A 27,077-nucleotide genomic window follows, 5' to 3' on the forward strand; every position below is an offset into this window, starting at 1 on the left:
CTTTATACGTGAGTACTACCTTCTCAGCAGAGAAGCCTCTGAAACTCGAGGTTTTTGCAAACATAAAGAGCTCATCTCGTGACTCCTGGTCCACCACCGACACACTGTTCGCCCATCTCTAAACCAAAGCCATTCCCCAGCTCTCAGCAGCTGTGTGTCAATGGTGAAATGCATAATCTAGCCCACAATCCCTGAAGAGCCTTGGGTTACTGCTGTGGGTCAGTATATCCATCTCGCTAATATGCTGGTGGATTGTCTGGATGGGTCCTTGTGTACACTGAACATTCTTAATTATACTAGTGTTTTCTTGGTATTAACTCCCCGCCAACCCCTACCCCCAGTGCAAAAGATGATCACATCTCTATATCTGAGACATAAGGTTTTCTGTTACAACTGTCTACCTGGAGGTCATAATACTTTCTCTCATGCAGCAACATATTAGAGATAGACGTTCAAGTGGATCTGCAAATTCCAAGTGGAAAACAATTTGTATTGGCAAAGTGGAATAATGAACTTGTCTTAACTTATGCTTGATGTTATTTCTCGACATTGGGTGCAGTGACTTCTTGTGTCTTCCATGAAGTTTGAGCACTTGTAACCGCAGGAAACCCTGCATGACCAAGGACAATGATGTTTGTGGGAAGAAGAGTAGCAGCTTTGAAATATTCACAACCAACACAATTTTGATTAAAGAAAGAACTCTGGTTTTTAATAGTTTTGATCATTAAAAAAGTTTAAACCTGCATAGCAATCATTTCAAAAATAATTATTTAATGTTCCATAATTAAACTGTACACAACCTAGTCTTGGGACATAGAAGCCAGTGAGGTGAGTTTGGAGCAGTCCCAGGAGCCAGGAGTCGAGTTTTCATTGGCCTTTTTTTTTCTTTTTTCTTTTTGTCATTCTGTTCATCTAAGATTATTTGGATACTTGGCACAATCTGGCTCTGCTGCTGAGCAGATCTGCACTGGGAAGAGAGAGCAGCTTGACCCCGTCCCTTCTCGCTTCCCCTCCCCCACTTGGCTGGATTCCTCAAAGTCGCTCAATGTCTCGGTATTTCTTCCTCAGAATAGAGACCTGGTCTTTAAAGAGGACAGGGTCGAGCCTCATCTGCGAGTGGATCAGCGGCATGTAGCCAAACCAGCTGGCAAACGTATTCATGCAGCTCTGTCGCTGGGCAAAGTGGTCAGGGTCAGCCCAGCGGGAAGCCCGAGAAGTCTGGGGAAAAGGGAGACAAACCAAGAAGACAATGAGAGAAGTGCAAGGTAAGATGGGAACGCTGCAGAAAACCAAAGTCAGGTTCAAGGGCAAGCGGCAGAGCTTGGGGTCTGGATGCACCCCCAACCCTCGCAATCTGCCTGGGGAAGATGCAAGCACTAGCTGCAGGTCAACCTTGCCAGAAGGTCTTCCTAAGACATGCCATGTTCCTTGACGTTCACAACATACAAACAAAGCTCCACGTTGACTGATCCTCTAGTCTGGGAATGATTCACCAGTTGAGCCTCAACTACTATGGTCTGTAAACATAAAATTTATCTTTGTCCGTGTGATCAAATATGATGTCTAACCATGCGCTTACGGTTTCAAAGATAGTATTCTAAAACTCTCTGGTTTACTTGGTTGGTTCTGAGAAGCAGAAAAGATGGCTACATCTTTAGCTGTGTTTGCCTAAGGCTGATTAAATATTTTTAGATCATGTAGAGGACACTGATTTAAAAGAAAGCTGGAAGTACTGAAATTTAGATAAGCATAATGTCTCTAAAAATTCCATTTTGGGGCAGCCTGGGGGCTCAGCAGTTTAGCGCTTGCCTTCAGCCCAGGGCATGATCCTGGAGACCTGGGATTGAGTCCCACGTCGGGCTCCCTGCATGGAGCCTACTTCTCCCTCTGACTGTATCTCTGCCTCTCTCTCTCTCTCTCTCTGGCTCTCATGAATACATAAATAAAATCTTTTTTAAAAATTCCATTTTTATAAAACAAAGAAAGAGGGGGCTACCCGATGGTGAGGGGAAAAAAACCCCAGCCTCATTTACAAATAGGCATCTGGACAATGATATATGTATGCATGAATGTATGCTCAATGGTTTTTATTCTCATGCATTGTTAGAAAATGGTTTCAGAAAAAAAAAAAGAAAAAGAAAATGGTTTCATAGGAAGGTACATTTTACTGTGAGAATCACTCAGAGTCACTTAAAAACCACAAGTGTCAACATGCTTGAAAGGAACCACTGAAGGTAAATACAAATGTCAAGTTACCTTTGAGCAGCAGAATAACAAACAAAACACTACTTGTAAAGTGTTTCCATGCAGCTTATTTGGGCCTCCTCACAACAACACGGTTAAGTCACCTACCCATCGGGGTAATCACATCCCCACTGCACAGATGAGGAAGCTTGTTCAAGGCTGAAAAGGGGCTGAGCTCAGGTTCTATCCTTTACCATTTACACTAGGAGAACTCTACTTGGCAAGTCAGAGAAGTTTCTGACTAAGCTGACCAGCTGAGTTCCTATCGGAGCACACTTATTTTGGTCCCAAATGGGTGTGGGGCCAGACTCCCTATCCCCAGAACTACTGTCCAGAGCTTAAATTTATTCTTATTTTCTCTTACAAATGGGAAAAAAAAAAAAAAAAAAAAAAAAGAATCCAGTTGAATCAAAGTATCATTTTTGCCTGTAGATTTTAACATTTATTTTGGGTCAAACAACATACTAGATAAGATATATTTCCTGCATAATAAAAACATAATCTTACTAGTACATGATATCCATTTATATTACCAGTCACACATTCAATAAACTAATGTGTATGACAGGAAGCGGGGGGCAGGAGGGGCCACATACAGTACATATCTAACTAGACACATCAAGTTCTATCTAAGGCTTTATATTTGTCCCAAAATATGTGTAAAATCACTTGAAATACTGATTTGGTAGAATTAGGCAAATCTATGAAAAGAATAGAAAATGAACTCCTATGGAACCATGTGTTATTAGAGTTCTACTTCTAATGAGTGTGTAACCTCAGGGAAGTTCACAGAAGTTTCTGAGCAAACAATACTAAAGGAATGTTACGTCCTTGAATGACATTGATAAAAATGCCTGGGCGTACAGTAGCCACTCAATATATCTGGCTTGAATGTGACTAGTCTGCTAGCCTTAAAGATGAAAAGTTCTTGCAAATCCCCTTGCGTGTTCTTTTAGTAGTTAGAGGGAAATAAAATTTGCCACAAGACTCATTGCTCATTAAGGACAGCAGTTCGGTCATAACCAGTATCTAGATTAGTGCCTGACAATCTGTACATGTTTGTAAATACTGAATTATGAAATTTTATTTTATTTTTTTATGAAATTTTATACACTTAAGATCCTGTAAGGTTTTTGCTTTTACTAAATTTAGTGATGGAAAATCCATCAACCATGTTAACATGAGGTCTGGTTAAGTTTTCCTTTGCAAAAGCTAGATCTGTATATGATTTTCAGTAATGACTGGGACAAGGTACATGGAAAACCCAAACAACTCAACTGATAGAACCCTCAAGTACATTCTTCCAGGTTGACTCAAATGCTGTTGGATTCTCCATGATTTAACCTGACTGGACCTAAACGGTCTACAGGTTTTTGATTTCTTCTATATAGTATTGGGCTCTGTCCAAGATGAATAAAAGTGGATGAGTTTCAGCTTAGCCAGATCAGCCTGATACTGGACCCAGAGGTGTAAAATAACCAGTAGTGGGAGGAACAGCCTGGGATTCAACTCCCAATTCTATCTCTAGTAGTAGGTGACTTGTGGCAATATGTTTAAATTCTCTGGGTCCTAGTTTTCTTACTTATAAAAAGAGAAAGTTGGATTATATTTCCTTGTAACTATCTTTAGTACTAAACTTATATGACTCAACAATATTTTACTTTCATAAAAGTTTTCATACATTTAAAAAAATTTTTTAAAGATTTTATTTATTTATTCATGAGAGACAGAGAGAGAGACAGAGAGAGAGAGAGAGAGAGGCAGAGACACAGGCAGAAGGAGAAGCAGGCTCCCTGCTCGGAGCCTGATGTGGGACTGGATCCAGGTTCCCAGGATCATGCCCTGAGCTGAAGGCAGAGGCTCAACCACTGAGCCACCCAGGTGTCCCTAGTTTTCATACATGTTATCTCAACCCTGTGAGGTTGATTTTTATCCTTTCCATTTTAGAGATGAACCAACTGAGTTTCAGAAGGTAACTGACTTGTGTTCTAGGGGAAGATCAAGGATCGTGATTTCTGGTCTGTAACCAAGGTGCTCACCCAACTCAAGAGAAATCACCAGAAGGGTGTGTTGAAGACAATATTATTAGCTATTCATTAAATAAAGTACCTACAATAAACTTACATAAATTCTTTGTAGGTCTTTAACTCTGGAGAAGGTACATGTTTCTCATGCCACCTTGTAGGTTATATGAGAGCTTTTACATTCTTGATATAAAGATACCCCTGACTCGTCTTCCCAATCATCCATGTGCCAACCATATACTCTTCTGGGGCTTTTAGAGATTTTTAAAAATTTCCTCATTATCCTTCCTAGAGGAACAGTGAGTCTCATTACCTCAGGCTAAACAACCAGCGAGCAAAGCAGAGAAGGAGAGTTCTATTCTTACCTGCCCCATCATTGTCTCCTTATACTGCTTCTTCTGGGTGACTTTGATTGGAGGCAATTTTGTCACAGCAGACACCAGGAAATTCATGAGAATGTCCTCACAGTTGGCCAGTTGGTCCACCATGTTCTTCAGGCTGGCTGGCAGGTAATGGGTGTACAGGTAGTGATAATATCTGTAAAAGCCAGACAAGTTTCATAGGTGCCCATCATTATATAATCAGAGATGGTCTTCTTTGACAGGAAACCTGTACTTACTGTTTGAATCTCTAAACATATAGATGATCATGACAATAGCCATCACTTCAATGATACTATGTGCCAGATAATGTTCTCAAGTGTTTTACAAGGCATCGCCATACAATCCTCATAAGGAGCCTATGATAGAGGTATTATTATTATCCCTGCTTTACAGATAAGGAAATAAGGTCCCAGAGATACACAATGATGCAGATATTGCTCGGGCAGCATGACTTTAATATGAGGGTGGTTGGTTAGAAACTGAGTAATTGGATGATAAGAGAAGTTACTTACACATAATCCACATATCCTTACAAACTGCTTTACAATTTTAATTACTAGTTTAATCAGAATTGTATTCAATACTATTCTATAATTCTGAATCCAACAATATACTATTCCATTTTCGTGGTCTATAAACCATATTATTTTGACACTGTTAAAGCAAACTCTTAAGTAATCTGGTGGCTAATCATTATGGAGGACCCATAGTTAAGTTGGATTACTTCTCACTCTACTATTCTATTAAGAGAGACATATTAGCATGTATTTATAAGAAAAATAACTTGAATAAATCAGATTCACTGAGTGGTAGTGGCAGGGAAGGGAACAATGAACTTTAAAGAGGTAGGGTCTTAAGATCAAGATTCAGCCAACCTAAATGCTTATACCTTGTGTACTTCCAACTCTACCCCCATGACAGAAAGATTCTCTATTCTTTACTTAAAAAAGACTAGGTTACAATTAGTGTGTTCACCTTACTAAGGCAGAAGAATGGGGATTTTATTTATGACTGAGTCAGTAACATTAACTATCTACACTCACTAATTTGGCAATCTTACCTAAGTGCCCTGGCTTTAAGGGACCACATCTATTCAAACAACCCCCAACTGTATATCTCTGTCCCTGCTGTTTTTCCAACATATCCTTTTGGATGTCTTAACATGCCCAAGACTGAACTCCTGTATTTTCCCTAATACCTAATCCATCTATAAGAGCTTTCCCCATCTCTTGATGGCCTATCTTTCCAGTTCCTGGGATCAAAACAAACAAACAAACAAACACCATTATCCAACTCTGTATCTAATCTGTTAAGACATTATGCTAGAGATCTTCAAAATATGCCTATAATCTGATCACTACTTACCACTTCTGGCTCCTAGGCTCCATCATCTCTTGCCTAGATGCCAATCACCTCCTAATAGGTCCTGCTTCTACCCTGGCCCCCATATAGTTTATTCTCAACACAGCACCCAGTGTGGATGCCTAAAATATAAAAAGATGTCTCCACTCTGTTCAAAGCCCTATGCTGAATCCCATGTCACTCAGAGGCGAGTGAAGTCCTCATGACGGAGAGCAAGGTCCTGCATCTGGGCCCCTGTAACCTCTTTCTCTCCTGCTTTCCACTCATTCCACTCTCAGCACATTGGTCTTCCTGATATTCCTCCAACACTCTGGCTTGGGGCATCTAGCCATCATTCTGGCTGAGCTGTTCCCTTCACCAGAGCAGTCTTCATACAAAAATCCTCTTGGATGATTTCCTCTCCTTCTCTTAAGTCTCTGCTCTGATCTCATCTGTTCAATGAGGATCACTAGCCACCCTTGAACGTCCGTCCCCCTCTACCTTCATGATCCTTGACCAGCTCCTCTTTGCCTTTTTGCTATATGACTCACTCCCTTAACCTATTAGAGAATTATTATGAATACGGTGTCCTCCCCTTGTTAGAATAGAAAACCCACGTAGGCAAGATTTTTATTTTTCATTCTTATTTTTTTACTCTAGGGTAAATCGCAAGCACATAGATGATGCCTCGGGGTGCATACTTCAGTATTTACTTTTGTTGCTGTTATTTGAAATGTTCTGTTACTCGATATATGTGAGTCTGTCCTCCAGTTTCAGACAAACTGAAGATGTTACTCTACCCTTAGTTCTGGAAATGCAGTAAACCAAAGGGTTTTACTGGCTTCAACGACACATGTTGGCCGCACTGCTGGAAGGTAAACAGCGATGCAGACTGATTTTTGTTAATGTTGTTAACAAGATTTGGCACAAGTTTCTGATTATGCAACAGCCGGAAGCTAATATATAAGGAGTCATATAAAAATCGATATGCAAGATATCTAAATTCCTCACTTGTGGTAAATAGCAGCTCCTGTCAACACCATGGAGTAGTCGTTTGTCCACTTGGACGTGTACCCCCACCGCTCCTTAGAGTTATCCCAGAAATGGCTGCGTGCAGGGTACCCCACAATCCTCTCGGGGAAGCTCTGCCACACTGTGAAGGCAAAATCCACCTGCAGGCGGAACACAAGCCAAACAAGCAATCAACAGTGTTAACAAATGTCAACAAAACATTACCTTCCCCCTGCTAATTCATAACGCGAAATCCCAGGACTGTTGCGAAACATTAATTCCATGTATTCATCAGCAAATTAAACCGACTGCTTGACATTTTGCCCCATAATTATGCACATGTTAATGTTTTCTGTTGAAACTTCAGATTAGTGCAGAAACGAAAGAAGAAATTGTCGATGTGTCTTTAGGATCCAGTTTGTTCAAGCAAAAACACAAGTCACAAAAGCAGTTGCTTTTTCCTCCCCCTCCTCCCTCCACGGTGCATGTGACCACTGATTCATGCAAGGCACAAATGCTTGTTTTATAAACGGGAGATTTCCTATATACATCCAGAGGATGAATATACAGCATGCATCACGACTAGCAATATGGCAAAGCCAAAGTGACTAAAAGAAAAGCAGCGTATTAAGAGTGAGAGAAAAGATGTTTAAATGTTTAAAAACCACACAAGTTCTAACAGGATTTCAGAGCGGGTATCAGAGAGAAATGTAAGTCAGGCCTCTCAGGTTTGAAGATGCTCAGCATAAAGGAAATCTAGAAAAAGCATCCACAATGAAAAATCACTAAGAGTAGGGAAGAGGCCAAGTGAAGCCATGTGATTATTTTAAAGAAAATGCAGGGAAGTGACTTTCCAGTGCTAATAGTAACCCAAAGCAGGTACTTCTCAACCTGTTAAAAACTGACATTTATAATTAGCAAATCGTCTGTTTTAAAATGTGTGAGTGAATTTCTGACTTGCTAGGATTGTTTGATGAATGATAAATAAATACATAGGAAGTAAAAAAATTAAAACAGTAACAGCAAACGATCATATAATGCTCATAGTCATGTAATGCTCTGGTTATAGTACTTACACATTTGAACTCATGTAATCTTCCAAGAACCCTGAGAAGTACGTCATTTTACAGTTTCCAATTTGCAGAGAGGGAAGCTAAGGTACATGGAGGTGCAAGTAATTTTCCTGAGCTAGTAAGTGGCAGAGTCAAGATGCAAACCCAGCCTTCTGGTTTCAAATTTGGTAAGTACTGTTACCATAGCCTTCTTTTAGTTCTGTTGCTATAGCACTGAGAACAATTTAACTCTTATACAGGTTATACATTCACCCTACAACCTTTCTTATCTCTTCTTCATAAGCAATGCAAATGGAAATTCCATTTATTCCACAAATATTTCCAGTAGCAGCGCTGTGATGGTGGCTGGGAACTGAGTGATGGTGCCAAGTCCAGTTCCCACCTCCTAGAGGTCGAAAAGCAATAACTATTTGCAACAGCCAACAGTGGTTGAAAACAACCCAGGTTCTATCAACTGATGAATAAATACATAAACCAACCATGGTATCTCCATATGGTGGAATGTTACTCAGCTCTTCAAAGGAATGAAATACTTAGACTATGGATGAACGCTGCAAACAGCATGCTGAGTGAAAGAAGCCACCCACAAGAGGCCACATATTGTAGAAATTCCCAGAAACGGTGAATCCACAAAACAGATCTGTGGTTCTAAAATCTAGGGAGTGACTGATTAGTAGATTTGAGGTCTCTTTTTTGGGCAATGAAAATGGTTTTGAGTAAGATAGAACTGGTGGCTGCCTGGCATTGTGAATGTAGTAAATGCCATTCAATTATTCACTTTAAAATGGTTAATTTCATGTTACAAATGTTATCTCAATTAAAAGAACAAAGCAAATCAGCCTGGATCAGTAGTTCACAAGCTTTCACCACATGTACAACATCATTCCCTTCTTGCCACATCCCCACACCATACAATTACTTCTTTCCTATTTTTCTTTAAAATGCCCCAGGCATTCATTCTCTCCCTCCACTCCCCCCTCGGCCTCATCCTAGGTAAACCTGCCAGAGAAACCCTGGTTTGGTTGCTGGCTATACTGTTTTCTGACAAACAGTAAATACAATTGTTGAAATATGCTTGCCATGAAGTATGCAAAACTGAGGTACACACACTCCATCCTTTGGGAGCACTGGCCTGAGTGATCTGTGAGGGTCGTTTTTATCTCTGAACCCTTTGGGCATAGAAGTCACTATTTTTGTGAATAGTCATAAATCCAAATTGTAATGAAACTCTAGTTTCATGCCCTAACTCAAGATAAAAGAGCCTCAAGAATATAGCTTGTTCCTCCCAAATGAAAACATCCAGAAAAAAAATAGGGTGTTGGAAAATATGTTAAGAAAGCTTGTTGGGACACAGGGGATCGCGAAGACAGCAGCAGGGGAGCAGACGGTATTTGCCAGAAGATTGAAATCGGGTTGTGATAACCGGCATGCCATCACTGGCGCTCAATACTAATGGTGCCAACTGATGGGCCAATATATTATGCAGCCCGTCGTCAAAGAATCAGCCTGGCTGTCAGCGCTCTTTGGGGTTTTCCATTATTCTTTGAAAAGGAAACACACGCCCTGGCAACTACTATAGAACCCGATGGGGTTTTTTCATCACATGAATTTCTTACTATCTCAAAGCTGTTTCAAGTCATTTCAAAGGAGCTCAAAAGTAAATTCAGATAAAACTATGATTCTTGTGATAGTTCTGCTTTCAAGAAGATCATTAGCACATCAAAGGAGGTAAAGGTCAGCTTATGAGGCCTTTTCTCTTAAAAACCAACATCTGTTTTCTTTTGAGAATTTGCAGCAACTCAGATAAATGTAAATAACTGTAAACCACCTATATCTAATACCCTTTACAGAATGCTGCTTAAAAATCTATCCTGACTACTATGGAGAGGCATTTAAACGAGCGGAGACTCCTGAGAGAGGAAATAAAACGAACATCTATTCACTTTAAAAAAGAGAAGTCCTTTGTCCTTGACCATGTCAGGTGACAGGATCACTCCAAGATCAGCAGGCAAAAGTAAACCAGACCACCAGACTCTTAAATTTATATATCATTTTCCATCCACAGACTTCTAATTACTTCATGTAGGGCACACATTCCTCCCAGCATGCACGGAGCGTCTGGAATTGCTGGTCTTTGAGAAAGAAATTCACCAGCCCATGGAAACATCACAGATGCTCAAAGATATTTGACCATGGGACAGGAAAAACAAAACAAAACAAAACAAAACAACCAACTGTTGAGTGCCCTCTTGCTGCCCAGTGGAAGATGTGAGATGCATGAGTACTTGAGGTCACGGGATAATGACTTAAATATATGCCATGGTTGTGTTGATGACACGCTGGTGTCCATGTGCTGCTTTCCCTGCGTTTGCCCTCCAAGGTCCACTCTCCACTCTTCTTGCCAAGCTCTGTGCCCTGGCATGATGGAGCCCCATGGATGGCACAGCCTGGGCTTCCTTACAGGCTGGTGGTGACCAGGTTAGGTCAGTGGGCGTCCCCCACAGGAAATGGACATGGGACAGAGAGAAAGAGAGGTCGGAGTATTTTTTCCTGGCTCTCTCTGAGGTTTGGCACGAGAATTTCAGGCAGTTGTCACATGCCTCCATGATCATAGCTCCTGTAGAGTTGGCTTCCTCTTCCTCTCCCAGGTTCCACATCTTAAAGACTCTGAAACACTATTTTCTTAAGACTTAGGAGTGGGAGCTGCTTCCTGGTCTTGCCACTCTCCAGATACCCCAGTGTCTTTAACCCCACCCACCCAAGTCAACTGAAATCCCTTTCCTGGAATCACCGGACTTGGATTCCATTTGCTGCCCTGACTCTGATGGCTACAGGCAGGAACTGTGTAATCAAAGTCCCCGGCATGGAGACCAGAACAAAGAGATCCCTCAATAAATACTTGCTGAATGAATGTGCTCCGAGGATGCCAGCTTCCCTCGCAGGAAGCAGCAGAAACGTGTAAGCTGGAGTGTCCCCTACCCTGTATTCCATAGCTGTCGTTCCCTTTGAACATTAAACATATCTCCCCCACCCCCAGCCCCTTCCTCCTGCCGACTTGCACATGACACAATCGGCTGTGTGTTCACACTTTAATCTCCTCAGCATGCATCCCTTCAATCATTCATTCACTGAGTATTTATAGAGCCTGGGCTATGGAGAAAGCATTTTACCAAGGTGAGGCCCAGGGCATTTTGTCCTGGGGTGGTTTAGGCTGCACATAATGTCTGTTCAATTCCATCTGATGGAAATTGGAAGCATCCGTGAATTTCGAGAACGAGACAGTGGGACTGCTAGCCTAGGTTAACACCAAGCGCTGGCTACGCAGGCAGCAGGCCATTAGAATCGGGCTGGTGTCCAGGAAAGTGCATGCTGATGAGTGTCGATGTTTAAATCGAAAAGAAAATGATTATGAATACGAGGGGAAAAAGAAAGGGAAAGGTATAAGAGCTCGGTCTCCATGCTTTTTAGCAGCTACCATTAATAATGCATTTCCGATATACGACATTTTTATAGAACTATCTTTGGTCCCTTCGATGGTTTCAAGTAAAGTTTCTGAGATCAATACTCATTCGAGTTGTAAAAATTGGTTTTCTATCGTATCTATCTCTCCTCTCTCTCCTCCTCACACGTTCTTTGTGCAATCTTATTTTTGGCACAAATACCTGAACATCTGAAATAGCAAGGATCTCCCGTCTCAGTCTTAAAGTGAAACCGTTTGCTCTTGTGTGGGTGAAAGAAAATGAGCACTTTAAACCGAGACACAGAAGCTGCCTTCAGAACCCAGAATAGTGTTCCCTGACAAAGGCAACACCCACCCACACAGGCATTAGGATCACTAGGGAAGGATGGGCTGTTCACTCTGGACTCTGGACTCTGTGGTCTCAAGATGATGTGAAATAGGTGGCCCCCTACTCTTCAGAGTTCTGCACACCTGCCCACAGCTGTGCTGTTTAAAAACAAAAGGAGGGCAGGCAGGAGGGGAGAGGTGAAGCACTACCATGCAAATGAGGAGCCAATTAGCAGAGAAAACAAAGGGGAAATGCCCTCAGTAGGGTGCCAGGCAGTGGCAAGGTGCTAATAGGCACTGGTTGATTAGAACAGAAGCTGCAGGAAGTTTTGAATAAGGTTTTTGAGTTGGCCGAGGCAAGGGCAAAAGAAGCCCTGGCCCCTTGGGGTTGGGGGCAACTGCCTGGAGAGCCCACTGCCCACTCCTCTGGGGAGGGCGCTTACCTCTGTGGTTGAAAGCACAGTGTCCTCATCTAGGCTAAGCACCGCGTCTGTGATGATGTTGTCATAGGGCAGGAAACGGCTGCTCATGACCTGGGAGGGGGCAGAGAGCAGGCAGGAAGGAAAGAATGAAGGAAAAGAGAGGTAAATTTAGAGTCTTGTTTGCAGGAAAACTTCCCCATCCTCACTTTCAAAAAGAATGGTCTACCACCATGTCATCCCTCAACACTGAAGACTTCCATCTCCTATCAGCACAGAGTCTTGTTCTACAGTTAGTGGACACCTACTGTGTACAGACACCTTGCTAGTCAAAGGGAGTACAAAGGTCAATAAGACATCTTCTCTTGTCTCGCAGGAGTCCACAGTCCAACAGACATCAAGATGCAGATGATCAGTCCTAGCTGGCCATGGGCAAGGCCAGGAGAACAGAGGGTGCAGCAAGCTGCTGCTTGGGAGGGCAGGTGAAGGCCTCAGAGAATTGACATTGAAGCAGGACTTGATGGGTAGGAATTTACCAGGTATAAGCAGAAGTGAGGCAGAAACAGGGCTCAGAGGATGTGAAGGCACAGAGGAGAGAACCAGCTCTCTGAGGCCTGGAAAGAGTGGATGGATGGATGGAGCTGTGATTCCAAGTGTGGGGCACACACCACTGGAAGGCCATGTCATTTTGGGAGGCGTGTGGAAAACATTTAAAAATTCTACTCTTTACTGATGTTACATAGATTGGCAAAAAATACACACAGATATATCAGCAATAACAGCTACAGCAGTAACAGGTAGTAATAAAGTTACTGAAAAATCTCACTGAAACAAAAAGCTGACTTATAGACAAATATTAAATAAACAATAATACATGTGGCCTATGGATTTAGGCAAATTGTGAAGGTAGCATATGAATAAAGTTTGGGCAACTCCAGGATAAGGCATAGTGAGGTGTGTGCAGGTATGCCTGGGGTGAGGGACCAGCTAGAAAAATTAAGACTAGAGAGACTCCAGGGTGCCTGGGTGGCTGAGTTGGCCAAGCATCCAAATCTTGGTTTTGGACCAACAGTCATGATCTCAGGGTCTTGAGATAGAGCCCTGCCTCAGGCTCTGTCTGTGCTCAGTGCAGAATCTGCTGTGGATTCTCTCTCTCTCCCCCTGCCCCTCCTGCTGGTGGTACTCTTTGTCTCTCAAATAAATAATAAATCTTAAAAAAAAAAAAAAAAAAAGACTAGAGAGACTTCTCTGTGACAGTCATATCTTAAACCTCTTTGTTGAATGTACTACAGAATAACTAACCATGAGAATGATAAGAATAACTAACATTGTAAAAACATTTACTATGTGCCAGAAATGTTCCAAGTTCTTTATATACTTCATTGAGTCTCTGCTTTATAATAATCCCATTTTATAGCTGAGAGAGCTAAGGCATAGAGAGGTTAGGTAGGTGTCTTGCTCAAGATGCACCCATCGGCATTTCCTCCCCTAGGGTGAGATTCTGTAAAGCACCTCAGTCACCGTGCTATGCCTGTCTCAGCCTTGAAAAGGACTTCAAAAGTGAATTGGGGGCAATCTCATATTCTCCACCTCCCTCTGGAAGTTCTATCAACAGTTACGACATCCTCTCTAACCTCACACTTGGAAGTCAAGGGAAAAGACATTTGCCATCAACTCTCAAGGCATAAAAGTCAGGGAATGCAGCAGTTGGACATAGAAGACAAAGGGAAAAGGGAGGCCCCTTACCCTGGCTGCCAAGGGTATGTTTTCTACAAGTCTGAGGACCCCCACCCCCAAGAAGCTCAAGCCTGTATTTATAACAGGAAGCCAGCTTATCTATGAGATTCAGTTTCCATGCCCGTGAAGCTACTGGAGGGCTTCTGACATAAAGGATGGGAAGTGCCCAGTATTTTCCATCTCTGGGAGCTCAAGGGATGGATCTACAGCATAAATGGCTCCAGGGTCTGCTCTTACACATCTGTCAACTGGGTCAAGTTTTCTTTTCCTTTCTCGGGTTTCCAAAATAAAATAAAATATAAAGCGATCAGCAACCCCATATACACGGTGCTCAGAAATCTCAGCCTGAAGCAATTCTCCTGATACTGTTTACATGTCCACCGACTAACACAGAAACCATTAGCTGCCAGCTTAGTGATGCCCTGACCCTTCTCTTGTTAAGTCTAGAGGGGAGAGCTGCACAGACAACAAGGCCTTTATACTCAAAACAGAATTTTGTAGCTGAAGCAGAAAACACCTCAACTCTAAACTCAAGCCTAGAGACGGAAATGTAAAATGGGGAATGAGCAGGACCTAGGACTTCTTCCCCATTATGTGCCCAACCACTAGTTTTATAAAAGGATCCATTCCTTTTTCTGCACCTGCTTCATCAACAGAGGTTAAGAGTCCATAATCCAGTCACTTCAAATTGTTGTGTAGAAACTAGATGCTGTCTTCCAAATACCTTGCCTCAGCCACATTCCATAAGTTGAACAGTTTAGCATGAAAGGAACTGGTATCTTGCAAAGTCAATCTTGAGTGGAATGGGTTTTGCTTATTAGTTCACGTAAGAAATGTTTAGCAACTGTATACCAGCCCAATCGCTTCTGAAATTAGCAAACATGGATAGGAAATGACCAAGACTCCAGAAGTTTATTGTCTCATGGAGAAGATAAGAAATATCCCCAAGTAATTGTACAAAGCACAGTGAAGCCACCATGTGCACCCACACTTCCGAGTGCTTTTAACAAGTCTAGTATTGGACCATTTGATCTTTTAGAAATAAAAGTTAGGTATTATGATTGTTTCCATTAACTGAAGAAGGAATTGAGGCACACAGACCCAAATAACTCACTTTAGAGCCCATAATACAAACCATAACATCCCAATGCCTCCCAGAAGAGTAGCTAACACTTACTGCACCCTTTGTGTGCCACAGGCCCAGGGCTAAACACCTGTAATGCACTATCTCACTGAATCCTCAAAATGGGCCCAAGTCTTGGCCTAGGTTCCCAGAATACGGAGCCTGACGTAATACTAATTAAGTGCAAATGCTTTAGTAGGTGCTGTAATCCCAGGGCAGCAAGCGTGAGGGTAGAGGAATGGCCCCCTGGAACCAGTGGCCAAGGGGGGAGGCCAGGACTCAACAAATGGCCAGAAGTGTAGACACAAATAGACTGGGAGAATGTATGACACTTAGTCTTAGCCAAAAGGCTGAGAAGCAATTGATATGGCTGGGAGAATGTGAAATATCTTATAAGCTACATCTGATCGAGCCACCATCTTATATATAAGGAAACAAGGACAAATCACAGAGTGCAAATAAAAATATCAATCAATGAATTTGTGTGTAAAAATACAAAACTAACCATAGGAGTCAGAATGGCTCCTGGTCAGTCTGATTAGATCCTGTTTGAACATCCTGACATATTCAAAGGAAGACTTATATACCAGAAGGAGATCTAGTCACCCATGTTGACAGCATCCATCTGAGCACTGTTCGGGACCTCGGGCATTGGCATTGGGAGACAGACATATGGGATTGTAGGCAGGAGATTTTTGTATGCCATCCCTTTTTTGAAACCACATCTATGGTGAGATGGATTTCATAAGGGTAAGGAAGACCCATGCGGAGAGGCAGGTGATTTTCTAATTCCCACCATTGCTCGTTAAATGCTTATGAGGCAGCTCTTGGATACCATGTTGCTTGACTCCAACCCTGTGAATGCTGGGGACTTTATTTGTCATATTCCACACTGTGTTCCTACATACTGCATGGTACCCAGCACAGAGTGGGCACTCATATGTTGGAAACGAATGGATAATGCACTGATCATCTTGCCCAAGTAACAGTTATAATTCTCACTGCATCATGTTGAACTACATGAAACTGCCACTTTTAGCAAGCCAAATGATGGTTTCAAATGTTTAGACCTAATTGATATTTTTTATTTTGGCTCGAAGATGTTTTACTTAGCGTGAGACAATGTCTCAAGACCTGCCTCCTTGGGGACAGACAAAGGATGTCTCTTAGATGATGTGCTCCACCAATCTGTTCCATTTAGTAGCAAATAATTTCTTCACAATGGATATGATCTACAAGAAAGCAACAAGCAGAAGCGAGAGAAAAAAGAACTCACCTCTGGCTGCCAAGAGCAGAAGAAACTCCAAAGAGGAGGTAGTTTGGGAGCGGGAGCTTAAAGAGTGCATGGGAAGTTTGATAACAGAGATAAAAAAAATTGAGAAGGGATGGTCAAGACTTACAGCAAAAGGGAAAAACAAGAATCATAGGCCGGAGGGGACACAGTTCAACTTAGATAACTGTGAATGATCAAATTTGGTGAGAGAACAGGGTCCAGGGAGGTAAGTAATGAGAGAGAAGACTGGCGAGGCTGGCCAAGGCCAGATTACACACGGCCTCAAATGTTAATTTCAATCATTAGCAAATAGAGTCCCTTAAGGCTGAGAGATGATTAAAAGATCATTCACTTCTAGGCAAGATGAATTGGAGAATGGAAGCAAGGGGCCAGCTAGGCACATGTGTGAGTCTCTGATGAAGACACCCAAACGAAATTAAAGTGCAAATGTCCTTTTGAAGATAAATATGAGGATGAGCCACTATTCTGAAAGATACAACTGATCCAGATGAACCAGCTAAGCAAACCTCATGCATTGCTGCCATCAGCAGCTTTGTCTTGATCCTCATCGTTTATACAAGGATCACTACTGCCAGGCTCTAAATTCGTTTAATCCTAATAGCAATTTAGGAATATGTATTATTACTTCCATTTTGTAGACGAGGAAAGCGATGGTCAGATAAGGAAAGTATATGCATGGTCACAAATCTCCTAAAGAAGTGGTATTAGGACCCACAATTCCCCAGTTTGAGAACCCAAGGCTGTCCAGGCTGAGGATATTCAGCAACAGGGAAAATTTTAGAAAAAAGTCCAAGGCCAGAAGCTCCCCAGGGCAGGAAGAAGACGTCGAGGGCCAATGCCCACAGTGCCCCTAGAGAAACAAGGACTCCATGGTGGTTCCACTCAGGACCCCTTCCCACCTTACCTTGCTTTCTCCTTCAATGACAATGACAGGCACAGCTGTGGCAGGCCAGCGGTGTTTGGCTGGTAGGGGCTTGTCACAATTCCATAGAACTATGATCTGAAAGGGACAGGGGGTCATTAGATGGCTTGGTAAGGCTGGCTGTAGATAGGCCTCCACCCCAGTTTCTTCTCAGAGACAGGACGAGAGGGAGGACACAGAAGCCTACATAAGGCAGAGGCAGACATCAGACTTGAATTTTAAAGAGAGTCCCCCTCCCACACAATCTCCAGGACCTGGTCACCTCAACAACTAGAAAGAGAGGAGAAAAGGTATAACCTGCAAAAAATAGCATCAAGGGGGTAGGAGAAAGCCAGGGAGAAAGATGTAAATTGCTGGGTTGCTGAATCTTAATAAAGTGGTCTCCTAAATTCTGATATCATATGATGAGTGAGATAACACCAGTGAACAAAGTAAATAAAAATGGGTAGTGAGGAGCACCTGGGTGGCTCAGTGGTTGAGTATCTGCCTTTGGCTCAGGTTGTGATCCCAGGGTCCTGGGATCGAGTCTTGCATTGGGCTCCCTGTGAGGAGCCTTGCTTCTCCCTCTGCCTATGTCTCTGCCTCTCTCTCTCTGTATCTCTCATGAATAAATAAATAAAATATTTTTAAAAAAATGGGCAGTGAGCATCAGAACACTGGCTAGGAAGCAGTGCTACTCCAGGCAGTGTGGGAGAAAGAAGCGAATTCAAGATGGAACTAGCATGGTGAGCTTGTGATTTGGATTCTCCGGAATGGCTGCAGATTTCATGTGACTTTAGTATTTCCAATAAATGTGTTCTGTTCAGAAAGGCATACTTCAACACGATTTAATTCCTTTCTCGTTTGTAAACCTTCTTACACAACCTGATTTACAAGTCAGAAAAAAAACCAATGTGGACAGAGTGACACTGATGTGGAAAATTTTGTTATCACTGATAGAACCTTCTGTTCCCGATTTTATCGATTTTATCATTAAGTCATGGTTGCTGTGAAAGAAAAGTGGACAAACACCTCCTGACACCACCAAGTCTGTTTCTTCTGTTGAAACTTAGCTTTCTGGGGCCTCCCACGGCCTTTCTGCTGTTGCTTTATTACTCTGATGTCTAAAAACAAAATGATGCGCTTATGTGTTCTTTAAAGAATGTGTTGGTATCTATGTTTTAACTTTAGCCCATCGAAGAATCTCTTTGTAACCCATCCCTTATCTGTGCTCGACTGCACTTCCAAGAACCTCTAAGTTGATGAAAAAGAAAGTAACAAGGCATGACAAATGAAAGGGGGGTAACAGGGCATGACGTTAGGTGAGTCCCAGGGAGTAGAGCATGGAGCATGCAGAGGCGCAGGCTCTGGTCCCCCGAGCTGGAGGAGGCAGGTGCTGCTGTCGGCCCCTCACTCACCTGGGCGCAGTACTGGGATTTGGCTGCAGCCACGAGAAGCTTTAACACTGGCTGGGACTGAGAGACCAGGGGGGTCACCGCATGGATGACTGCCGTGAATTTGGAAGGGGGCTTTAAACCTGCAATAGAAACGGGAGAGGAGCTCAATGAAACACTGGAAAACAACACTTAGAAAATCATTCCTCCTCGCTCCATTGCCTCGCCCTGAAGCTAATGTTCCCTACTCGCATATTTTTCCTTTGCCTCTTATGTCCTGACAGAACAAAAACAAGGTGAAAAGCTGTTAGGTAGCTGCTGCCTGAGACCGTGTAATTTCCAGTTCCATGTCCACCTGCAGGTTTCTTCCTCTGATGACCTATTCCTCTCCTGGGGGCGCACCTGTGATCTCCTGTCCATGTCTGCTTTTTAGGGGCCCAGAGGCTGAACACACACCCCACCTCTCACCACTCTCTACTCCAGGAAGGCTCTACTCTACACTTACATGTTACTGTGGGGATTTAAGGAAATGTGCTCTCCCCGCCCTGGGTATTTGAATAGCTCTTATTCTTGATAATGTAGTTAAGGGTTGTTTGTTTGGTTTTGGCCTGATTAATACTATTTCCAATGATGACCAGCAAGTGGTAAAGGGTTAAAGAACTGCCTCCAGAGCCTCCCGGTCTCAGTTTGAATCCCTGTGCTACCACCCAGTGGTGGTGGGATCTTCCCCTTGGCGTTTCCACAGCTGTGAAATGCAGCTGAGAGTCAGAGCATCAAACCTATGGGGTTGTTTTTGTTAGGAGACCAGAATTAAAGGACTGAATGCATACAAAGCAGTTAGAACAGGACCCAGCAAACAGGAAGTGCTTGATATGTGTTCGTGGCTATCCCTCGCCATCACCATCACCATCACCATCACCATCACCATCATTTTGGAGCAGAAGCCTCTACACTCCCAAGAAGCTCTTTTCGTGTGGTGCTGACATAGGCTGAGGGAAAAAATATGTGACCCAGACCTCTGTCAACTACGTGCTCCAAAGCACTAGGTGGAAAGGTGTCACAAATATGTAAAACAAGCATAGCCACCAAAGAGAAAGAAGCGAGATGGCTTCTCCACCCTCTGGAAGGAGTTTTTTCTGGAAGAGCTCGCTAAGAAACTGGAGATGCGTTTAAAACCTTTTAAAAACTTCACTAGTTTAGACTCGCGAATTTCGCATTTTGGTAGCTTCAATGCAAACAAGAGTGTGCAGTGACATTCAAGCTAGACTTTGATGTCGATACAATAAAGGTAAGAATTAGACAACATATACTAAAGGATTCTGTGAGGGTTTTGTAGAGCAAATTATATCATCCAATTGGTACTTTAATTGCATGTTAGAAGCAGACTTGCCCCACTATCTAGATACACATTCAAAACTTTGCCAGAGAAGAAATAGGGGTGGGGGTTTCCTTTCTCACAGTGAGATCAAGTCACTGCTTTTACATTTTTCCTGTATATTTCCTAGTTTAGGAAGCATCATGTACACACTTCTCATGTGCTCACTCCACATGAAGATCTCCATGCTCTGCAAGAAACACGTAGAAATTTTTATCAAATATGGCCTTCTTCTGAAAATTACCCAATTCTAAATATATTACCCTATGTGGACCACTGATTTTAATACAGTCCCCATAATATGTTTGGTTTGGATTAACTGGTTGATACTTCATGACTCTAAGTTTCTTTTTATCAGTTTCAAATTAAACATGCAAAACTCAAAAAACGGTGAGATTGGTATGGAGAATATCAGAACAGGGTGGAAAATCTAAAGTCTTTTTCCCAAATCAACTTGAAAGATGCATTACTATCCCAGAGCTCCTCCAATTTGGACCCGAGAATGAGGGGGAATGTCAAAGATGTTACTAACACTATCACAAGTGGGCTCCAAGGACACAAGTGTCTACAGCAATAACAGTAGCCTTTTGGAGAGCTTTGTTCCTCTGTCCATTCCCATTCCCCCATTATGATTGGACTAAAAGCTGCTTGAGAGCACAGACTGTAAATCTGACTTTTTTATTTCTACCGCCCAGCATGGCATTAATGGAGCACACATGAGGAGCACACTAAACGCTAAATGAGTAAACAGATCAGTCTTTGTCAGACATTCTCAAATCTTTCTCTTTCCTTTTTATTAATTCAGCTTTTCTTTGGTAGGAGATAGAGAAGTTGAGATCGTGGGGGAAAAAATAGGAAGAGCGCTCCTGGTTCCATTTTATATATGAGGAGATTTAAAATTATAGCAAAGACACTGTCATATTCAAAATGATCCATAATTTGAGGAGCCTATTTCTCAAAAAGGAATGAGTCTACTATATGTGAGGTCCAGCTGCTCAGACAAGAAGGAGTTTTCCTGCATTTTGCAGTGATCTGCCGGATTTATCGTTCTTGACCCTGATACACCATTTACGATAGGGCTCTAGAAAGCCATCTCCGGGCAGGCTGGTCGGAAGACCCTTCTATAGAATGGAAAAATCAAGGGACTTTCAATCTGGACAAGAACTAGAGGGTAAACAAGGGGCAGCACCCTGGAAAGAGGTCACTTACCTAAATTAGCATAGTAGTAAGGAAAGTCTCCCAGATAAGATGAATACTGTGGTAGTACGAACAATCCTCCAGGATGTTTGTTCCATATTAAACTGTTACGTGATATGTGCTTGAATATTCTGTCCTGAATAATCTAGAAAATAAAAACACAGCCTGTGGTGAGGATGAGACCTTGATGGGATTTGATAAAGGAGCATGTTCAATCCCAGTTTGAGGAATGATGACCCTCAAAGAAGTGACTCTATCTCCAAATTCTCCGATAAAAGTGTCCAGGACACAGGCAGAGTGACAAAGCAGTAGAAGAGAGTGTGAGAGAGAAAGAGATGAATTATGGCTAATCAAATTTTCTAATTAAATTTTGGTTTTACCATAAGTTCTATCTTGTCTTTCTATAATAATAAGTATGTCTTGTCTTTCTATAATAATATGTCTTTCTATAATAATAGAAAGACTTTGTCTTTCTATAATAATAAGTATGTTCTCATTTCGAAGCTGAGTGCATGAAACAGTTTCCTTGATGGCAGAGCATTTAGCTGTGGTTCTAGACTGATGCCAGGAAGATCTGTTCTTGGTCCACGTAGAAGTCCATGGGGAGACTGCCTTGGGAGGGTACAGAAGGCAGGGTACATTCTAGAAGCTGTTGAAGTTCTCATCCATTCCTTTAATCGAGGAGGCAGATTTATCTGTCATATTTCGTTTTCCTTTCAAAGTCAATTGTAGGACTTTGGGGTACTGGTTAGGGGAAGTTTTTCTACATTTTATCTCAAAAAGCAGTGAGTTAACAATTGCTCAAAACATCCCACATAATAGGACAAAAAAACATGGCATATGAAGACTAATAGCCACACTAGTTCATTAGTTCCTTTGGACTTTGGGACCTCGCAGATCATTAAATTCCACATTTAGAGTCAAACATTCTCCCATCCTGAATCATTTGTCAGATGAACGTGATTAGTCCACTTTACAGATTTCTCTCTGTGACTTTCAAACTCTTGTAATTATTCCATCCACTCATTAAGATATGATTTGGCAAATAATTAACTTGGTACAGGATTTCATGTTTGCAGCAATTTTTTTCTGTACTTAAAAAAAAGAAAGAGCCTGCCATGTCTCTCAAGAGATTTAAGACCTAAATCATTATTTTCCAGGCCCCCATTTAATGCGATGTGACTTTAAGTAAAGACTATTTTCAATGGAGCTTTATCATTTGTTAAGGTTATTAACACAATCGTCTCATCCCACATAGTGACAGATAAGTAATAAAGTGAGCTACATTTATTTTTTGCAAACCTTATCATGTTTATATTTCTTAATGAGAGAGAAGAAAGGAGCAAGGAGGTAATTTGGAAGAACTCAAACACTTTAGCTCAATGATTTCTGCATTTTTCTCTTTCCTCCAGATCAAAACGGCTAGTATTATATGGGTAGGTAGAAGTTTGCAATTTGGTGGAGAGTTAAAGAACCTAGCTAAAATATGAACATTTACTTTCTGTGGTACAACAGAGATGTGTTAAAATGTTGTTGACAAGGTATTAATTATGAGAAACTTCTTATGGTTGTGAAGGGTTTTCAAATGGCTAGCAATTTCACTTTATATGCCATTTATCCTAGTTTTATATTATTTATATCTTCCAAATCTACTGTCTTTTTTTCCTTACAGTTTTTCATTTAGATCCTCTTTTTCTGATCTGCAAATTTATGTACTTTCTAGCATGTGGTCACTTAAATGAATTTGGATATCAAAACACAGAGTGAATTGAAAGTAGACAGTATCATAAATCTGACACATATACAAATGGCATATATCTAAGGGATGCCACAAAATGGGTCACTATCCACTGTGGGTCTCTCGGCAGCATGCTTCTCGTCATACTCTTTCTGGTTCAGTATCACAACATTGTTCTTGTTTCGAATTCAAGGATACAACAGGCTACAGTATTCTTCTGAGATACCAATGAGCATGTCATATTCTCTTCAAATCAATCTTGATGGGAAGATATAAGCAAAGGTACAAGAGCAATAGCAAATACTTAATTTAACCTGGGTCAAGCAATTTGCCACTTTTATGTCTCACTTTTCTCATTTGTAATAAAACGATAAAATATCACATAAATTATAATAACCTCTCAGAATGTGTGAGGAATAGCCGCCGAAGTTTTTATATTTAAGACTTGACTTTTTTTACCTTAAAAAAAAAAAAATCTCATTCCTGAATTTATTTTCTAGGTGTGGACTGCCCATTTTGACACTGCTGTAAGATCACAGATATTATAGATTATAGATATCTTTCCATAGAATTAATAGTATTCATGGATTACTTACCCTAAATGCTTAACAACAGTGTCATTTTTCTCATGAATTAAATTTTTCTCCATCTAGAATTGATTCTTGAGTAGTTTGTCAAAGGGTATAAACACTTTTAAGTGTTTGCATTGACAAACATTTTCTAAAAGGTGTGTAACAGCTGGCCTTCCCAAAAGTCTTAAAGAGTTTGGGATCACCCAAAGGTGATCTCATTTCACCAAAGAGAAGCGTTGTTCTGTCCCTCTCCTAATTTCCATTGCTATCCTGTGATGGAACAGCCAACAGCTGTTCCTATCGCTAGACTGGACAGCTCCCAGGATCCTTTCGGAGTACTAGAACTCACTATTGCTGTGGAAGAAGACATCCGTTTAGAAGTTGGACACTTCTTCGGCTATAAAGAAAATCATCACAAACATATATACTGACACGTATATGTACATAGTACAAAGCCTTTTCATTATGGACGGCACCCTTGATAGGATAATATTTCTCATTAACAGGAATTCAAAGGGAAGAATGACAGGCTCCTTACTTTTCTTTTTATGTGCCATCTGTTTTATGAATAATGGACTATTGGTTACAGGTTACTGCCATTCTGTGTGGCCCTGACTTGGTCTTTTGACCAATACAAGGTTACCTCACACACGCAGTGCCACCATATGCCACCTCACTCTGAGCCAAACATTCTATTTTCATTATCTCAGTGATTTTAATATTTCACTATACAGCATCAGCAATACCATGGTTTGAATGTGCATTGTTAGGTAACCGGAGAGAAAAATTGGAACATACTTCATAAAACTCCATTAAAAATGTGCCTTCCGAGCTACCATTAGTTTTTTTCATACATTATTACAATCTTGTGCACTTTTCTTTCACTCACCTTGATTCTCACTGAGCTCCTATGGTTCAATCATGAGTGTCAGGTTATTGCTGTGTAATACTCTGACAAATAATGGAATCTATGAAGGAACACTGTCTGCAGTATTTTATCATTGTCCCCATCATTACTTCTCAATTTGCATACACACACAAAAAGTGAGCTCCAAAGAGCTTAGCTCTGATTCACTAGCTCCTTAATTCCAAGATGCTGAATTAGGAAACTTCTATCGGACTGGAAATGCTAGCCAAATCCCAAGTACAGAGAGCAGTACAATGGAATGTACTAACAATAACAACTTGAGTCTCGCATCAGAGAAAAGGTATCCTGCTTTCAAGCATCACCTACAACACTAAGGCTCAAAGTCTCCAAAGACCGAGTCATCCTCTTCCCATGACCTAGAGTATATAGCAAGCAAGAAAGACCCAGAGTTTTAGAATCTGGATATAGAACATCCTGAGAGCAAAGGATCCTCAAATCTATATTATCTAAGGGTAATGCTGAATTATCCTCATAACTCAGAAGCTCCAGCAAAGAATGACTTTTAGGTTTTAAGCCAAGTAGGCATTTTTGATATGTGATACTTAAATTGTTCTCATAAACACGTTGGCTTTATTTGTGTAGGCGGATGGCATTTTCTGCTATGTTCTCTGCTTTTCCATTTACACTGAATTCTGGGGTAATCTGAGTTCTGAATTAAAAAGGGAAACTGGATGGTATCTTTCATGCAATTTGGTTGAGGGGTCAAACCGTTACCATCTGATCTTGGAACTATATAAGGAGATTTGATAGTTGCTATAAATTTGAATGAAGTATATGGTTCATAGTGTTTTCAAAACAACCGTGTCGCTAAAGAACTACATGGCTTAAATCCAAGGGGAAGAAGGCCTTTCCAGCACAGAGATGACAACAGCTTGACTTGAGATTCTATTCTGATGAATATAACACATCCAACTGTTCTTACAGGATAACTGAGCACTGCTAATTGAATAGGCAAGAGACCAGTTCTATGCAACAAACCAAACTCAAAAGAAATGTAATTAATGAGATACCATCATTCACCTGACAAATTTGCATGGTTGTGTATGTATGTGTTTTAATTATGATCCTTAAGGCTAACAAGACTACCACTAGAGGAGGTCTCCTCCCAGACGGTTTATGAGAGTCCAGACTGATGTAACCTTCTTGCAGAGTAATTTGGCAACGCATATCATGCACCTAGACTCTGGCTTAGTAATGATCCCACTGTAAGGACTCCATCCTAAAGATATAGAGATGCAGCCCAAGATACATGTAGAATCCCATTGCCTGGATAAAGATATTTGCACCTAGATCTATACAAAATACACAACTAGAAACAACATTAATAGTCAACAATAGTATGTTAGTTAAATAAATGGAGGTCCACCAAAGGAGGGCAAAAGGCAGGAAAAATGAAAATACGTGGCCTTTGTGTTTTAGAGTAGACAACTATTATGGCAGAATCAAAAGGCCAGAAACAGACCCAAAGGTGCATAAATGTGGAGTGTGACAACACTGAGGCAAGAAAACTTAGTATGTTGGGACAAACTACACAACAATCTGTTTAAAAAAGGAAAAAACAGGCTTTCAACACAGATCATATATATATATAAAAGTAAATTGGATTAAGCAGCTAAATGCAAAAAGTTAACTGTGAAAGTACTAGAAAAATATAAAGGAGTGTGTGTGTGTGTAAATTAAATTATGGATCAAAAGGTCCTTTCTGAACAGTAGCAAATGCAAAAGCCATAGAGGAAAAGATCACCTCATTATAAACAAAAAAGGGATACCGCAAGTTGGGGGAAATATTTGTGACAAAAGGGTCAAAGTGTTAATATTTTTAATATAATAAGCTCTTAAAAATTTATGAGAGGGGTGCCTGGGTGGCTCAGTTGGTTAAGAACTTGCCTTTGGCTCCAGTCATGATCCCAGGGTCCGGGGATTGGGCCTGGCATCAGGCTCCCTGCTCGGTGGGGAGCCTGCTTCTCCCTCTCCTCTGCCCCTCCCCTTGCTTGTGTTCTCTCACTTTTGCTTGCTCTCAAATAATAAATAAAATGTTTAATAAAAAAAAAAATTATGAGGAAAAGTGGAACAACATCATGGCCATTTCTATTTCTTTCTTTGTGAGTTGCTAAGAAATAAGAAAAATTCATTCTTACTAATAACTGAAGAAATACAAATTAAGAAAATAATGACATCATTTTGAAAGATATAATGTCTAATATTGGTGAAAGTGAAAAATACCAAAAATAATCAAAACAAGTCCTCTCATATATGCTGTAGGGAATATAAATTAGTTCCATTCTATGGCAGGAAAATTGACAATGTATTAGAAATCTTAGCATTTATCATATTCTTTGAATGAGGACTTTGAATTCAAGGTATTAATCCTAAGGAAGTAATCTTGAACCTGCATAAATAACAATTTGGTGCTGAAGCTATTTGTTTCAATAATATGTATACTAATGAAAAAACAAAAACAACAGTAATGTCTTCAAGGTAAGGATAATGAAAGAAATTAAGTGATATCATGAATGGAATATTATATAGTCATTAA

At 41.1% G+C, this 27,077-nt stretch overlaps 1 protein-coding gene across 1 annotated transcript in view; it reads right to left on the reverse strand.

Annotated features, from left to right (window-relative positions):
* Positions 1–681: 681 nt before the first annotated feature.
* EXT1 (exostosin glycosyltransferase 1) overlaps positions 682–27,077 on the reverse strand; it is a 283,918-nt gene continuing 257,522 nt past the window's right edge. The window contains exons 5-11 of the mRNA XM_072774302.1: positions 21,316–21,448; positions 18,756–18,874; positions 17,341–17,436; positions 12,307–12,396; positions 7,004–7,164; positions 4,634–4,805; positions 682–1,218 (exon numbers count right to left, since the gene is read on the reverse strand). Coding sequence (XP_072630403.1) covers positions 1,033–1,218; positions 4,634–4,805; positions 7,004–7,164; positions 12,307–12,396; positions 17,341–17,436; positions 18,756–18,874; positions 21,316–21,448 — 957 coding nt within the window. The 3' untranslated portion in view covers positions 682–1,032. The remainder of the gene's footprint in view (positions 1,219–4,633; positions 4,806–7,003; positions 7,165–12,306; positions 12,397–17,340; positions 17,437–18,755; positions 18,875–21,315; positions 21,449–27,077) is intronic.

Source organism: Canis lupus, chromosome 14 (genome assembly GCF_048164855.1).
Source record: "Canis lupus baileyi chromosome 14, mCanLup2.hap1, whole genome shotgun sequence".
NCBI lineage: Eukaryota > Metazoa > Chordata > Mammalia > Carnivora > Canidae > Canis > Canis lupus.